Source organism: Entelurus aequoreus, linkage group LG18 (assembly GCF_033978785.1).
Source record: "Entelurus aequoreus isolate RoL-2023_Sb linkage group LG18, RoL_Eaeq_v1.1, whole genome shotgun sequence".
NCBI lineage: Eukaryota > Metazoa > Chordata > Actinopteri > Syngnathiformes > Syngnathidae > Entelurus > Entelurus aequoreus.
In genome coordinates, this window is record NC_084748.1 from 15924131 (window position 1) to 15940609 (window position 16479).

The 16479-nt window shown below is 37.1% G+C and overlaps 1 protein-coding gene across 1 annotated transcript in view; it reads right to left on the minus strand.

Moving 5' to 3' along the window:
- Window positions 1-16208, minus strand: part of mnd1 (meiotic nuclear divisions 1 homolog (S. cerevisiae)) — a 23850-nt gene extending 7642 nt beyond the window's left edge. The window contains exons 1-4 of the mRNA XM_062026065.1: window positions 16040-16208; window positions 14375-14440; window positions 14191-14248; window positions 2849-2997 (exon numbers count right to left, since the gene is read on the minus strand). Coding sequence (XP_061882049.1) covers window positions 2849-2997; window positions 14191-14248; window positions 14375-14440; window positions 16040-16042 — 276 coding nt within the window. The 5' untranslated portion in view covers window positions 16043-16208. The remainder of the gene's footprint in view (window positions 1-2848; window positions 2998-14190; window positions 14249-14374; window positions 14441-16039) is intronic.
- Window positions 16209-16479: the final 271 nt, after the last annotated feature.

Below are 16479 nucleotides of genomic sequence, written 5' to 3' on the forward strand. Positions count from 1 at the left end.
AGTTGTCGTGATTAAATGTAACGTGTTTATGTGTGCATTGCATGGAGGTTTTTTCCCACTCCAGACTAGGCCCCTTTAGGAGCCCAGTCTAGATTGTATTTTTTTACTCATCTTCTTCCCCAGCGTTTTACCTTTTTCTTATCTTTTATGGGGCGCCTTTGGCGACCCATCAGCGTTCCTGTTCTGTAACTCTGTACACTGTTTGTTTGTCTAATCTTGAACGGGTTTGTGCTGAAAACATAGTTTCGTTGTACTTGTGCAATGACAATAAAGTTCTATCCTATCCTATCCTATTCCGCAGAAAGCAGATATGAGCAAAAAATCTAACTACGCAATAGAATATATCCCTTATACTTACTTAGGCCTTAGTATTCCCTAAGGAACATAGGTCATCAACGAAAGCCTTCCATCCATTCCGGTCTTGTGCCCTTCGGTCGAGTTGTTGCCATGCCCCTCATCCCTTATACTTTATCAATAAAAAGATTTGTCGAGTGATAAAGTTTTATTCGTCATCGGAGTTCCCAAACATATCGAACTATCGAGTGCTCCAAACATCATTGTACACAACAAAACAGATGAAAACTCGGAAAAGCATGGAGGTATACAACTTCTTTGTGTGTGGCTGGATCAAGGACTTTGGTATCAAGACTCTCCTGGATTTTGCATAATTTTTGCTTGTGTAAGGTTTCATTTCATTATTTAAATCTGTGTCGACTGCCATGTTTGTTGCCTGCCCTTTTGCGAGTATGCATGTTTTTCCCTGTCTTTATCAAAATATAACTATATATGTGAACATTGTGTATGTGCTGAAAGCTTCATTCATGATCGTTGCCTTTGGTAAAAGCTTACGTCTTTTAAGTTTTGCTCACATTTGATTTCTTTTATTTAGACTTGCCGAGTTGGTGCTTTACGGAACACTCGTAGCAAAAATGTGTCTTAAGAAATACAAATAATGTCAAGATAATACTAAAATGGAATCACTAAACGTTAAAAGTATATCAAACAAACCTTTAATGCAGTGGTCACTGCAAACTCGTGTATTCTGCGGCTCTGCTCCCTCGTACTGGAGTGTGTGGTACTGTTGTCGTCTTTTTTAATAAAATCTTGCACTCTTCTGCCATTCTTGATTACCTCTCGAGGAACTCTGAAGAAATGTTTATTCTTTTCGCGATTTGAACGGTTACTACAGCCGAAAACAACGCAAGCGTAGGGCATTTTTCTACAAGAAAGGCTAAAAGGCGCCAAGTATCCATTGAAAACAGACGCTGGCTTGACCACCACACATATTCAATGAGCTCGACGTATACTAAATACCAAAAAACTATAATAAGTACAGTATATGACTATATAATAATTATCATATTTTTCAACCTAAAACATTTGTATGCACGTAAAACACTTAAGACCTTTAGCATTACAGTATGTGGAGTTAAATTATGGAATGGATTATGCAAAGGGGTTGAACAATGTACTAATAAGATCCAGGATTAAGAATCTCAGAGTGATAAAAAGTTAAAAACTGATAACCATCTTATCGAAAACGGAGATAATCTTGTACATTTTATTATGTGAATCACAACTTATTTATTCCTATTTATTGTATATTTTAGCAATTCTAGACCTAACTTACATTTGAAACGGAGACTTTTGCATTAACATTTACCATGTTGGTGTGAGTCATATCGAGGGGTTGGTGTGTTTTGTCAGATTGTCATGGTTTCACTTTTCTGCCACTGCCAAATCTTGTGAACGGTCATGTATGAAAACATTAGAGCTTTCCACAGGCTCTTTTGAATTTCTCACGTCACAGCTTTAGGAAATCCAAATATGGCAACTTGCTGGCCGTAATTGGTGACTGGTGTCTTGTTTGTCGCCTTTTCTTGAAAACAGCAGCCAGAAAGTGTTTTTCTGATATAAGAATGCCATTTCCCTAATGACAGTAAGGCCGTTTTCTGGGGAGCTAAAAACCTTCATCACAATAAGACGCAAACCTTTCGCCTGATATTTGCACCGAATGTTCAGTAAACATTCCCTGAGGAGGGAAAAAACATCAGGCTTTAACACTTCAAACCTTATTTGCCAACTGACGACGGTGTTTTGAGAGCCTACCAAGATGCCTGTTGCTAAAGAAGCTTGCCTAAAGCCAACCACAAGGAAATGTGTGCACAAACTACAGTTAAATCAAAATTTAAAAAATATATACAAATTCGTACGTCGGCTCCATTTAGTCGCCAAATAATCACTTAATTAAATATTCAAACAGTGTTACTGTTCAAACTTTGTGTAATGTTACAGTGGCCAAAAATATTTAATATACTGGTTAAAAAATCCTCTGCTTCGTTTTTAATGACTATTAAGGCCTACTCCACTACTGTATTTCAATGTTGGTCAATATGGTGGTCCTTGGAGAGCCAAGTGTTTCCTGAGGTGGCACTTGGTGAAAAAAGTTTGAGTACCAGGTATTGTTCTTGAGAAGCTGTAAGTTATCTGAAAAAATTCGGTGCACTCCTAATTTTTACATTTAAAGACCAGAGGGGAAGCCTACTAATTCTAGATGAACGTAAGCATGTCCCCACGTTAAAAGAGAACCCAGTGACATTTTCAATCAACCTCATTCCATTCACTTCTAAATAGTTTCTGTGTTGCAGTATATTTACAACAAACCTAATCAGTATTTGGACCCAAGTGGTCCTGCACCTTTAATGTGTACCCTTTGTTGCAGTGTTTACAGCATGTGAGCCCTCTGTCAGAACACAGCCAGATTAAGGCATTGGCCATTCGTCATACAAAAAAGACTCACATTTATGAACTGATTTCCAATTTTTGCATTCCAAAAGCGTGTGGTCACCTGCTTCTGCAGCTCCTCTAGTCTGAGCTCGCGAGCATGCAGAGCTTTGCTGGGGAAAGCCCAGAAGTAGTTGGACGTGCCCACTCGCTCGCAGTCTACCATGTTGTCGTCCACCAGGCTCTGCAGCACATCCTTCACCGTCATGGGAGCTGTAAGACGCAGCATTTAGGGCCACGGTGTTAAGCTTGCCACTCGGTAAAAATGGAGAAAACATTTTTTTTAAAGTCACACAAAAACCTGTCCTTCCAACCTCCCATTTCGCTGGATCTCAGTTGCTAAACCCACACTATTAGCAGAATGAATTGTGGTATTTTGCTTTTTCGATGGCTTTTACTGTCTTTTGGAGGCAAGAAAATATACATAGAATATGGACAGGAAGTTACGTGACTCACATTTGTTATGAGATTCTTATTTTAATTTCTTTACATTGACCATAGTTACCTTCTTTTTACACTTGTGTGTCACTTCAGAATGTTAAACAATGACTCAGCGTCTGCGTGATGCTTCCGTCACGTTACAGTTGACCAAACTGTATTTTAATACACTTATAAGACAGTTTACAACACAGGTTTCAAACTCAAGGCCCAGCACATCATTTTATATCGCCCGCGAAAGCCTAGAAATAATATGCATCAATAAAGTACATTATCTTTTCTTACTAAATTAATTTGTTCTTTCCATTTTGATATAAAAAATACATTTACTACATGTCTTTTAAACGTTAATATTATCTAATAATGCAACAAACATTATTTAATGATACATTCCAAACATGTTTATAAAAAATTTAAATATCTGCCTGACTTAAGATTTCAAAGCAAGATTTCTATCAAATCATGCACTGCAAAAATGGCAATAGATTTTACGGTAAAAATTCTGGCGACTGAGCTGATAGTTTTTTACCATCAAATTTACAGAGTTTTAAAAGCATATTACTGTAAATGGAAATGTAGCACCACTGTTTTTTATTGTAAAATTGTCATTTTGTCACCCTAAACATTTTTTCCATTTACAGTAATACATTGTAAAAACAACAACCATAGATTTTGCGGTAAAGAAAAACTGGCAACTCAGAATTGTACTGTAAAAATAAAAAACAGTGGTACTATTTCTCCTTTTACAGTAACACACTTTAAAAACACTGTCAATTTTACAGTAAAATTCTGGCAACTGAGCTGCCAGTTTTTATGGTAGTACTTTTTTCCTACTTGCAGTAATATGCTGTAAAAAACACTATTAATGTTATTTATTTACATATTTTTAGTGTTAAAAAATAAATAATCTAATGCATAGGCCAGTGATTTTCAAACGGTGGTATTAGTACACGGGCTACGTATAGTGGCACGCACTAAAGTAATTAAAGTAAAGTTTAATTGTTCTATATTCAAACACAGTGTTACTGTTCAAACTGTGTGTAATGTTACAGTGGCCAAATATATTAAATATACTTGTTAAATAAAACATCTGCCTTGTTTTTAATGAAGACTTAGGTCTACTATGCTACTGTATTTTATGTTGGTCATTACGGTGGTACTTGGAGGACCATTTCTTTCTGAGGTGTTGGTGAAAAAGGTTTGAGAACCACTGGCATAGGCAGATGTAATAATAATATGAGACAAATCCTTATACCTTCATAACTGTGGTGTGGCCCTCAATGAAAACAAGTTTAACACCCCTGGTTTATAATGTTACTCATCTGCCCACTGCTCCCCAAGGGGATGGGACAAATGCAGAGGACAAATTTCACCACATCTAGTGTGTGAGTGACAATCATTGGTACTTTAATCTTTAATCTTTAAAAAGTGACCTAAAACTTTGCTTGTAGAGTGAATAAAGATTTTAGGATGGCCACAGTTTGACTCTGGAAATTATTATTTTCATTATTTTTTTTGGGAGGTGGAACTGTTTAGGCCAACATACCATGAGGCAGTGTTTTTCAACCACTGTGTGCCCTGAAATACAGTCTGGTGTGCCATGGAAGATTATCTAATTTCACCTATTTTGGGTAAAAAATATTTTTTGCAAACCAGTAATTATAGTCTGCAAATGATGTGTTGTTGTTGAGTGTCAGTGCTGTCTAGAGCTTGGCAGAGTAACTGTGTAATACTCTTCCATATCAGTAGGTGGCAGCAGGTAGCTAATTGCTTGTAGATGTCGGAAACAGCGGGAGGCAGCGTGCAGGTAAAAGGGTATCTAATGCTTAAACCAAAAATAAACAAAAGGTGAGTGCCCCTAAGAAAAAGGCATTGAAGCTTAGGGAAGGCTATGCAGAACGAAACTAAAAACTGAACTGGCTACAAAGTAAACAAAAACAGAATGCTGGACGACAGCAAAGACTTACTGTGGAGAAAAGACGGCGTTCACAATGTCCATCCGAACATGACAATCCAAGATGTCCGCACGAAGAAGGATAAAAACAAAGTAGATGCGGGAAATATCGCTCAAAGGAAGACATGAAACTGCTACAGGAAAATACCAAAAAAGAGAAAAAGCCACCAAAATAGGAGCGCAAGACAAGAACTAAAACATTACACACAGGAAAACAGCAAAAAAAACTCCAAATACGTAACAGCGTGATGTGACAGGTAGTGACAGTACACCTACTTTGAGACAAGAGCTATAGTGATGCATGGTTGGTTATGGTTTGAATTCATATCCAACAATTGCAACAACGACTTTTTACTGTCAACTAAGTTTCGTTTTTTTAAAGATTTCTGCTGGTGGTGTGCCTCCTGATTTTTTTAACGCAAAAAAAGTGCCTTGGCTCAAAAAAGGTTGAAAAATCCTGCCATGAGGGATAGTTGTTTTCAATATATATTTTTGGTATTATTACATAACATCTGCGGCTAAAATGTCAAAAAGTCTGTGTTCTACACGTCGCTGAGTAGCCCAGCATCCTGCACAGTGTCAGCGGTGAAACGTGACACTCCTGCATGGCAATGCACCCAAAAACAACAACAAAAAAACACATTGGCAGACTTATGTGCTGGGCTATGAGTAGCTTCACGTTGAGAAAATACCAAATGGATTAAAAAACATTTTTGTCCCATTTCCTCTTGAAGGGGCTTGCTTTTCTCTCTTTTTTTGAAGCACATTCTGCAGGAAACGTCCCCTTCCCCCTCCATCACGAAGTAACGACATCATGCCCTTGTAAGGGGCTCAGGAACATGTGCTTCCAATCACGGGCCGAGCAACGCGATCCAATTTCTAACACGTTATTGTTGTGTCCACTTAAGTGCCGTGCTCACCCAAACACACGCTTACACGCGCACACACATAGTAAGAGCTCGCTGTTCTCTGCACGTCAAACACCACACCTCTAAGCTGCCGTATACTGGGGGTAACTGGGCTGCGTCATTGTTTCTATGGTAATAGCTCCATAACGACTGTATCAATTACCCCACTTAACTGTATGAGTGTTGGGTAAAACCTGAGCCAAACTCCTTTTGTGAAAACAGCAGACAGGACCAGACCACAAGCACTTGATCTGGCCAAGGTCCAAAACAAGTGTAAACACCCAAGTCCATAATACAGGCCGTCCTCGTGTTCTGACGTTTCCTGGTTACGTAGGCACTTCCATAGATTAATAACACTGCACAAAAAGACGAGAAGTGTGGCGGGGAAAGAATACGTAGTCGCGCCAAGAACAACGTCTCTCTTGTTCTTTTCAGGGGCATAAAGGCAAACCTGGTCGTTGGGCCCTCCCACATCAAAAAAGCAACATGGTCATTTAGCATGTGCTAAAAAACTGCCCTGCAAGTTGCACAATCAAGCTTGGCGAGCCGCACATTGCTTTTACTTTCATAGAAAGTTAGGAAAATTAAACACATAATAATTTTTCGGAGATCAGTATTTGTTAGCACAGTCGGTCGGCACAGTAAAGGTGCACAAAAAAACAAAAATCGAATCAAATCCGAATCTTGACTCTTACTCATCCCAAATCTAAATAGATTAAAAATTGCTTTTCTATGAATTCATTTAAAAAAATATGTTTTTTAGGCCATCTCCGTGCAACCAGAGGAGCTGTTTTGAAAAAGTTTCAAATAATACATCGCAAGAATCAATTTGAATTGGTAATCGTGTTGAATCAATTCTGAATCTAATCGTCTAGACCAGGGGTGTCAAACTCAAATACAGATTGGGCCAAAATTTAAAACTGAACAAAGCCGCGGGCCAAGGTTAAACAAATTAACCTTTTAATAGGGACCCAAACAAGTTTTGCATTGAATATTGAACAAGCAAGGCTTATATAACTTTAAAGTGACATGCAAAATCGAGTTTCAAATAATAATAAAAATAATTAAAAAATATCAATGGCATATCAAATAAAATTTAAATAAAAATGTAATGCCTCTTTTCTATTTGCAGCCTTTTGAGGTAAAATATCAAAATAAACTTTTTCCACAGGCTAATAATACATTTGAAAATAAAATAACAATAATGAATGAATCAAACATTCAAGCCTTGAAGTAGCAAGAAGTGCATGAATAAAACGTTAATTATTGCTCAGTTTGATACACTGATTTGCTTTAACACTGAATATGGAACAAGCAACGCTTATATAACTTAATAATGCAAAATCAACTTTCAAAAAACTAAACGAAAAAACATCAATGGTATATTAAATAAAATGTAAATAAAAAATGGAATGCCTCTTTTCTATTTGCAGCCTTCTGAGGTAAATATCAACATTAACTTGGTGGGCGTTGGCGGGGTTTGGTGGTAGCGGGGGTGTATATTGTAGCGTCCCGGAAGAGTTAGTGCTGCAAGGGGTTCTGGGTATTTGTTCTGTTGTGTTTACGTTGTGTTACGGTGCTGATGTTCTCCCGAAATGTGTTTGTCATTCTTGTTTGGTGTGGGTTCACAGTGTGGCGCATATTTGTAACAGTGTTAAAGTTGTTTATACGGCCACCCTCAGTGTAACCTGTATGGCTGTTGATCAAGTATGCCTTGCATTCACTTATGTGTGTGTAAAAGCTGCATGTGATATGTGGCTGGGCCGGCACGCTGTTTGTATGGAGGAAAAGCTGACGTGACGACAGGTTGTAGAGGACATTGAAGGCAGTGCCTTTAAGGCACGCCCCCAATAATGCTGACCGGGAGAAATTCGGGAGAATGGTTGCCCCGGGAGATTTTCGGGAGGGGCACTGAAATCCGTGAGTCTCCTGTGAAAATCGGGAGGGTTGGCAAGTATGAGTATTAGCGGTGAATGCGCTGTATAATACCGGCTGGCCAGCTCTAATGTTAATTTGATATTGCAAATAATTCAATGTATATACTCTGATGATTAACTTGTGTGATGACTGTATTATGATGATAGTATATATTTGTACCATGAATTGATTAACGTGGACCCCGACTTAAACAAGTTGAAAAACGTATTCGGGTGTTACCATTTAGTGGTCAATTGTACGGAATATGTACTGTACTGTGCAATCTACTATTAAAAGTTTCAATCAATCAATCAAAGTCACCCCAGGAATCAGATCCAATCGTTAGGTGCTTAAAGATTCACACTGCTACTGTGCGTGGCTATTATTATGAAGTCCGAAAGTGTATGACTGGTGGGAAAAAGAGAGCTCTTGGCGGTGACCGTGTTTGAACGAGACAAGGCTGTTGACTTTAAAAAAGTGCTTCTCGGGTTCCTACCATGCCGAGTTAGCTCTACATCTTAACAGCCCCTCGGTTACAATAGTTTTTCATCACATATTTGTAATGAAAAACGGTGTCCCTGAGAAAAAGCCTGACGCCCTTAGTGGTTTTGATTGATTGAGACTTTTATTAGTAGATTGCACAGTACAGTACATATTCCGTACAATTGACCACTAAATGGTAACACCCGAATAAGTTTTTCAACTTGTTTAAGTCAGGGTCCACGTTAATCAATTCATGGTAAATTCATGGTGTGAATTAAAACTGCTTCCACTTAGGCAACTCCCGTAACTCATCTTTATAAAAATTCTCAAAACCGCGGCAACGGGTTTGTTTTGGTCCGTCTTCCTGAATTAAGTCTGCGCAGCAGCGGGTAATAGTCCATCGTGTGAGAAGGGAGAGGGCAGCTGTTTAAATCTATCATATTGTATTATAAGTAGGGCTGGGCGATTATATGAACGTGATAGTTGATTTGAGTTCGATCATGGTGATCAGCTCTTAGCATATTTCCTCGATCAAACATGGTGGATATGTCTGTTTAGAAGTTACCGCTGTTGTAAACAGTAGGGCAGCAACCATGTTTGGTATAATCCTGCACGGAACAATCCACCTTTATTGACCGTGATGCTGCGTGTGTCTGTGAATGTGTGTGTGTTTGTGTGAAAGTGTGTCCGTGTGCACGGCCTCCCATTCCACCGTCGCGAAAGTGAGGCTTGTCACGACGTAATGAATGTTCAATCAGCGTTGTGCCTCTTCCCCTTACAAAGCTGGAAGTGCAGCCCAGGAGAACAAAATAGAGAAAGATGACTAACACTAGCACATAAGTTGAAACTAAATTGAAAAGGAGCAGACCCTTTAGTTTCACTATCTGCTGCAGCGCACCAGTAGTACTGCCCAGAATGCGGACTTGCAGGCACTCAGAACAACTATGTGACTGTGTTGGTCCTGACTGGAAGAATCCACACACTCAATAATTTAATCAAAAAAGGCATTTTTATATATAATTATTTTGTAATCAGACTTTATGTTTGTGTCTGCAAAGATTCCACTTCTCTGATGTAACATGATCTAAAAAGAGTCTGCAGAGAGACACTTTGTCTTTTGTTTGTTTGTTTGTGGATAAAAATTTAAAAAACATTTTGTTCCTGAATTAATCATTAAACTTGTTGTATGTGTTGGTACACATTATTTTACAGTACCTCAAATTCAAAACTGCACTTTACTGTATTTTCATTCAATACAAGATACAGAATTTGAGTTTTAAAAACTCCCACAATTTGGGTCACTGCTTGTTGTTTCCAAAACACTGGTGAGAAGCACTGATGTATACAAGTTATTTGAGAACACAAATAATAATTTACCATTTGAAAGTGTTGTTTAGTAAATTAAGTTAAAGTACCAATGATTGTCACACACACACTAGGTGTGGCGAAATTATTCTCTGCATTTGACTCATCACCCTTGTTCACCCCCTGGGAGGTGAGGGGAGCAGTGGGCAGCAGTGATGGCCACGCCCGGGAATCATTTTTGGCGATTTAACCCCCAATTCCAACCCTTGATGCTGAGTGCCAAGCAGGGAGGTAATGGCTCCCATTTGTTCACTTGAAATAAAAGTCTTGTAGTAATTACTACAACAATTATACTTTGTTTACTGCAGAATGTTTGTGATGACAAGACAAAAAACTAAATAACTTTGAGAGGAAGAAAGGTTATTCTGTTTACCCCCACGTAACGTACCAAAAAAGAAGCAGAAATGTCTGTTGCAAGATACTGCAGGAGTAAACCGTAGGGATGCGGTACTCGGTATAATAATGTACGGGCCAATCCGTTTTAATTTGATAATAATCGAGATTGGATGATATGAAAAAAATAATGTGATATTTTTTTCTGCTGTCGCCCATATAACATGCGCCTGACCTTGTGTGTGTGTATATATATCTATATCTATATATATATATATATATATATTGCAGCCTGACCTTGTGTGTGTGTATATATATATCTATATATATATATATATATATATATATCTATATATATATATATATAGATATATATACACACACACAAGGTCACCTTGTGTGTGTGTATATATATATCTATATATATATATATATATATATATATCTATATATATATATATATAGATATATATACACACACACAAGGTCAGGCGCATGCGCACTGGCGTTGTTGGCTTGATAATCATGCCGGACTAACTACACAGACTTTGCTCCGGAGATTTCTCCTTGGAGTAAACGGAGCCAACCGCTTGGTTTAACGTATTTTTTGCAGACGATTAATAATACCGTCAAATTTTTTAATTAACAGGAAAAATTAATTAAAAAAAACCTTAAAAAGTTAAAATTCGAGGCCTGTAAAGATGTTATCCTTGAACAAGTGAAAGGAAATGGAGAGTGATAACAAAGCAGCATAGTGGTGTCATTATTGAGACTTCCTCTTTCCTATAAGCCTGTCTCTTTCACAGTCGCAACAGCCCTTCCAGGGTGGTTATAGGCTTTTAACCAGGGATGTCCAAAGTCCGGCTCTTTTTTTTAAAATTATTGGCCCGTGACATATCATAAAAAATAAACAAATATTGACTGAAACGAAATTGGATCGTACATCAAAGGTTTGGACCACCTTGCTCTTGGCAATGAAACACAGACGGTCTTGTTTAAACAGAAGTGGGGAAAAAAGCTAAAGTGAAAGGCAGCAGCATTGCCTCAGGCCCAGAACGAAACCTCTTCACATTAAAACGCGGAACAAGAAAATAGGAATTGGATTTCTTCAAGCTGTTAAAGCAATATTGGCACAAAAATAACATGTGTAATGCAGGAAATCTTAACCTTTTTGATCTCAGAGCCCAACTTTTCACTTCATAGGAGCCCAGGGCCCACTCAAATATTAGCACTGAATTAGTCATCTTACTCTTGATTTAATCATATTCAATAATTATATCTAACCTATTAGTTTACAACCTTATCAAATGATATAAAAGCATGTGTTAATCACAAAGGTTATTTATTTACCACATAAACCTTAGTCTTAGGTCAGGCTTATTAGAAAAAGGAATACTAACTAAATATACTGAATAAGGGAGTCATAAATAACTGAAGAAAAATAAATGTACATACAATTATGTTACGCCACGAAAAATATCCTAAATTCATAATGAATGTTTCTTAACTAAACTGTCAAAGTGCAAATGGACTGCTTCACCACTTTAGTCATATTTTGTGTGCTTAAGATTATTATTATTATTTTTTTTTTGTCATAAAAAAATACAATGATGTATGCTTACGGACTGTATCCCTGCGGACTGTATTGATCTATATTGATATATAATGTAGGAACCAGAAATATATATATAAAAAAAAACCTTTTTTTTTTTTTTTACATTTCTTGTGCGGCCCGGTACCAATCGATCCACGGACCGGTACCGGGCCATGGCACGGTGGTTGTGGACCACTGCTCTAGGGCAGTGTTTTTCAACCACTGTGTGCCGTGAGATATTGTCTGGTGTGCCGTGGGAAATAATGCAACTTCATCTAATTGGTCCAAAAAATATTTTTTACAAAAGTAGAATTATAATTTGCAAATAATGTGCCGTTCCTTAGTGCAGTGTTTTTCAAACCACTCTATCTCACGGCCGTGAGATACAGTCTGGTGTGCCGTGGGAGATTATGTAATTTCACCTAATTGGGTTAAAAACATTTTTTGCACACCAGTAATTATAATCCACAAATAATGTGCCGTAGTTGAGTGTCGGTGCTGTCTAGAATTCGGCAGAGCAGCCGTGTAATACTCTTCCATATCAGTAGGTGGCAGCAGGTAGCTAATTGCATTGTAGATGTCGGGAACATGGTTTGTCGTGATCACAATATGCACACGACAGCGGGAGGCAGTGTGCAGGTAAAAAGGTATCTAACGCTTAAACCAAAAATAAACAAAAGGCGAGTGCCGCTAAGAAAAGGCTTTGAAGCTTAGGGATGGCTATGCAGAACAAAACTAAAACCGAACTGGCTGCAAAGTAAACAAAAACAGAATGCTGGACGACAGCAAAGACTTAAAGCGTGTGGAGCAGACGGCGTCCACAAACTACATGACAATCAACAATGTCCCACAAAGAAGGATAGCATCTGCACAACTTAAATAGTCTTGATTGCGAAAACAAAGCAGGTGCGGGGAATAGCGTTCAAGATTCCTTAATGGAGTATAATATACATATACAACTTTTTTTTCCTTTCTTGCTAAAATCAAACCGGTACCTTAATTTAAGAGATATTTTACAAGGGGAGTAATCATATAAAAAAAAGTCATTAAAATTTGCCGAGTAAAATACCAACAAAACAGGAAAAGCCACCAAAATAGGAGCACAAGACAAGAACAAGAATTAAAACACGACACACAGGAAAACACCAAAAAACTCCAAATAAGTCACGGCGTGATGTGACAGGTGGTGACAGTACACCTACTTTGAGACAAGAGTTATAGTGATGCATAGTTGGTTATGGTTTAAAGTCATATCCAACAATTGCGAGAACGACTTTTTAATTGTCAATATCGGCTGCTGAGTTTCATTTTTCAATGAAAAAAAATGTGCCTTGGCTCAGAAAAGGTTGAAAAACACTGTTCTAGGGGACGCTTGCGGCCCACCAATAGGTCCCAGCCCTATGGTTCAGAAACACTGCTGTAATGTAGGCCTTGCAAATAGAAAACTTCCCAACTACTGTTCAGTTCATGTTTACCCTCACACTATTGACTTTTCATATTATAAGTGATAGGCTCCAGGCCCTTGCAACCTCAAAAAGGCACAAGCGGTAGAACATGGATGGATGGAATTGCACCAACAAAATAATTACACAATATGGCTTCTTTATTAATATATTGATATCATTATTTATTTTATTATATTTACAATTACTACTTATTTGTATTAATTCATTTACATTATGTTTCTTTCCAAATGATTGCACTGCATATATTACTGTATTATTACTAATATTTTTAATACTATCAACATTTGTAATTAATTAATTAGTTAAAAAAAATACATAAATAAATAATAACTTGGTTTAAGTAGCATCATTATATTACGCTATTTGCTTCATTTTTTAAATTATATATTTAAAATGCAAAACAAGCTGTGCGTAGGCTTTAAATGACCCCTGCACCTTGGACTCCACTGTCATAGAAAAATATTAGCACATCAAAACTGAAGTTGAAAGTATTAATCAACTTGGTAAACATCATTCCATACACTTTCCATCAAGTGTCATCTATTCTGTATATATAATATATACACAACATTGTAATGAACTGTTACTTCTTCATGCAAAACTATATTAGTATTCACTCTTCCTGTTTGCATTATGTTTCATTTCCCATTTAGGCAATCATTTAATTGTTGATTCTTAATGCAAAAAAGGTATCTCAGTATGCACTCTTCCTGTTTGCTTCCTGTTTCCATGCCCATTTAGGCAATAGATTAATGGCCCAATTGTACCCTCTGCTGGTTAAAACTCCATTAGGCTGGAATACTTTTAGAATCATTAAATGGATGGATGGATGTTGCAGTACATTCACATTACAATGAGCAGAAAGGCAGAAAATGCAATTATAATTAATTCAGAATAAAAACAAAATAAGAAGTTATTATTTTTGTTGATTAATTTGTCAGAACTCACCTATTCCCTTTGTCTTTGGGGCAATCTTCTCAATGTCTTTCAGCTGAAACACATCCTTCTACAGGATAAAGCACAGATAACCACCATTATTCTGACACTTTTAATTATATTCACATTGATTTCACAGTCCAGTTTTGAGTATATTGCATATCACCTTGTTTTTCCTGTGTAGTTATGAACTTACAGTTTCAAAGAAAATCTCCATCATGCGGCTTCTTTTCTCCTCCAAACTTAGTCCTTTCTTTTTGGACTTAAAACAGAAACATGAATGGAAGAAATGAGAATCATCACAAATAGAATAGAATAGAATAGAAAGTACTTTATTGATCCCGGGGGAAATTCAGCACCACAGTTCGCTTACAATAGACAATAGGGCTGTGAATCTTTGGGTGTCCCACGATTCGATTCAATATCGATTCTTGGGGTCACGATTCGATTCAAAATCTCTTTTTTTTTCTTTTTTCAATTCAACACGATTCTCGATTCAAAAACGATTTTTTCCCGATTCAAAGGGATTCTCTATTCATTCAATACATAGGATTTCAGCAGGATCTACCCCAGTCTGCAGACATGCAAGCAGAGTAGCAGATTTTTGTATAAAGCTTTTATAATTGTAAAGGACAATGTTTTATCAACTGATTGCAATAATGTAAATTTGTTTTAACTATTAAATGAACCAAAAATATGACTTATTTTATGTTTGTGAAAATATTGGACACAGTGTGTTGTCAAGCTTATGAGATGTGATGCAAGTGTAAGCCACTGTGACACTATTGTTCATTTATTTTTATTTTTATAAATGTCTAATGATAATGTCAATGAGGGATTTCTAATCACTGCTATGTTGAAATTGTAACTCATATTGATACTGTTGTTGATAATAAAAATTTTTGTTTCACTACTTTTGGTTTGTTCTGTGTCGTGTTTGTGTCTCCTCTCAATTGCTCTGTTTATTGCAGTTCTGAGTGTTGCTGGGTCGGGTTTGGTTTTGGAATTGGATTGCATTGTTATGGTATTGCTGTGTATTGTTTTGTTGGATTGATTGATTTAAAAAAAAAAAAAAAAAAAATGTAAAAACATTTTTTTTAAATAAAATAAAATAAATCGATTTTTAAAAAATGAGAATCAATTCTGAGCTGGACGAAGTGGCTGGGGAGAGGGAAGGCTGGGCTTCCCTGTTTAGGCTGCTTACCCCGCGACCCGACCTCGGATAAGCGGAAGAAGATGGATGAATGGATTCTGAATCGCACAACGTGTGTATCACGATTCGAATTCGAATCGATTTTTTCCCACACCCCTAATAGACAATAAATACTATACAGCATTATTCACATGTGAATAACATAAATATATTATACATATATTCTACATTTAAGTGGAGTCAAGAAGAAAATAAATAAACTGATAATAGTCGTTTTCAGCTGGATCTCCATTTAATACATTAGTTTAAATCAGACTTGGACATGAAGTAATATGTTAAACCGGGTATGGAAACACTTAAGTTAATACTTAAACTGTTTTTAATTAAATTAAAAATATATTTGTTGGGTTACTAGGTATTTACGACATCTGTTTGTCAGGCAAATTTACGACACACAGCACCCATTTGCGGCAACTCCGTCGAGTTTTACTGTACTCGTTGGACATTTATCAAACTAATCGAAATGTAAATAACCCTATGATTTCTTTAAGTACCAGCATCTGGTATGTGAGATTATACATTCAACAATATAAGCAAATGCGGTAAAACACTTTGAATAAACTTTGACGTAAACAAACGACACACGACGTGGAGGCTCGCCTCGAGAGCACAAGAAAAGCAATATAAATGTTGTTAAAAACATCTTACCATATTGTTGAATTGGCAAACCGTCAACGTGTACTAACAAGGTAACGTGTGAAGTACGGTTAAGAGGAATAATTGTGGTTTAGTCCCGTTTTCTCTCCCAAATAAGAATCACGCAGCGACAGGCTTGAATTTCCCGCTTCCGTCTGTCAAGGTAATGTTCTGTGTTGCGTTTAGGTACCTCCCAGAAGTTGGCGTTTGTAACGCTCCAAGTTGCACACATTCTTTCTGAAAGTGCTTTTAACAATGTATATTCTCTTAAAATGCATAACTCTAGCTTGTTATACTTTAAAAGTACTTCATCCCCACCCATACAAGCTTACAAATAGCAAAATCCATAGCTTGTTGTGACAAGTTTTACCAAATTCGATTATCCTGAAGGCAGCATGCGGTTCATCGTTCAGTTTAATGGGGTTTGCTGCCTTCTATTGGTCATAAATGCA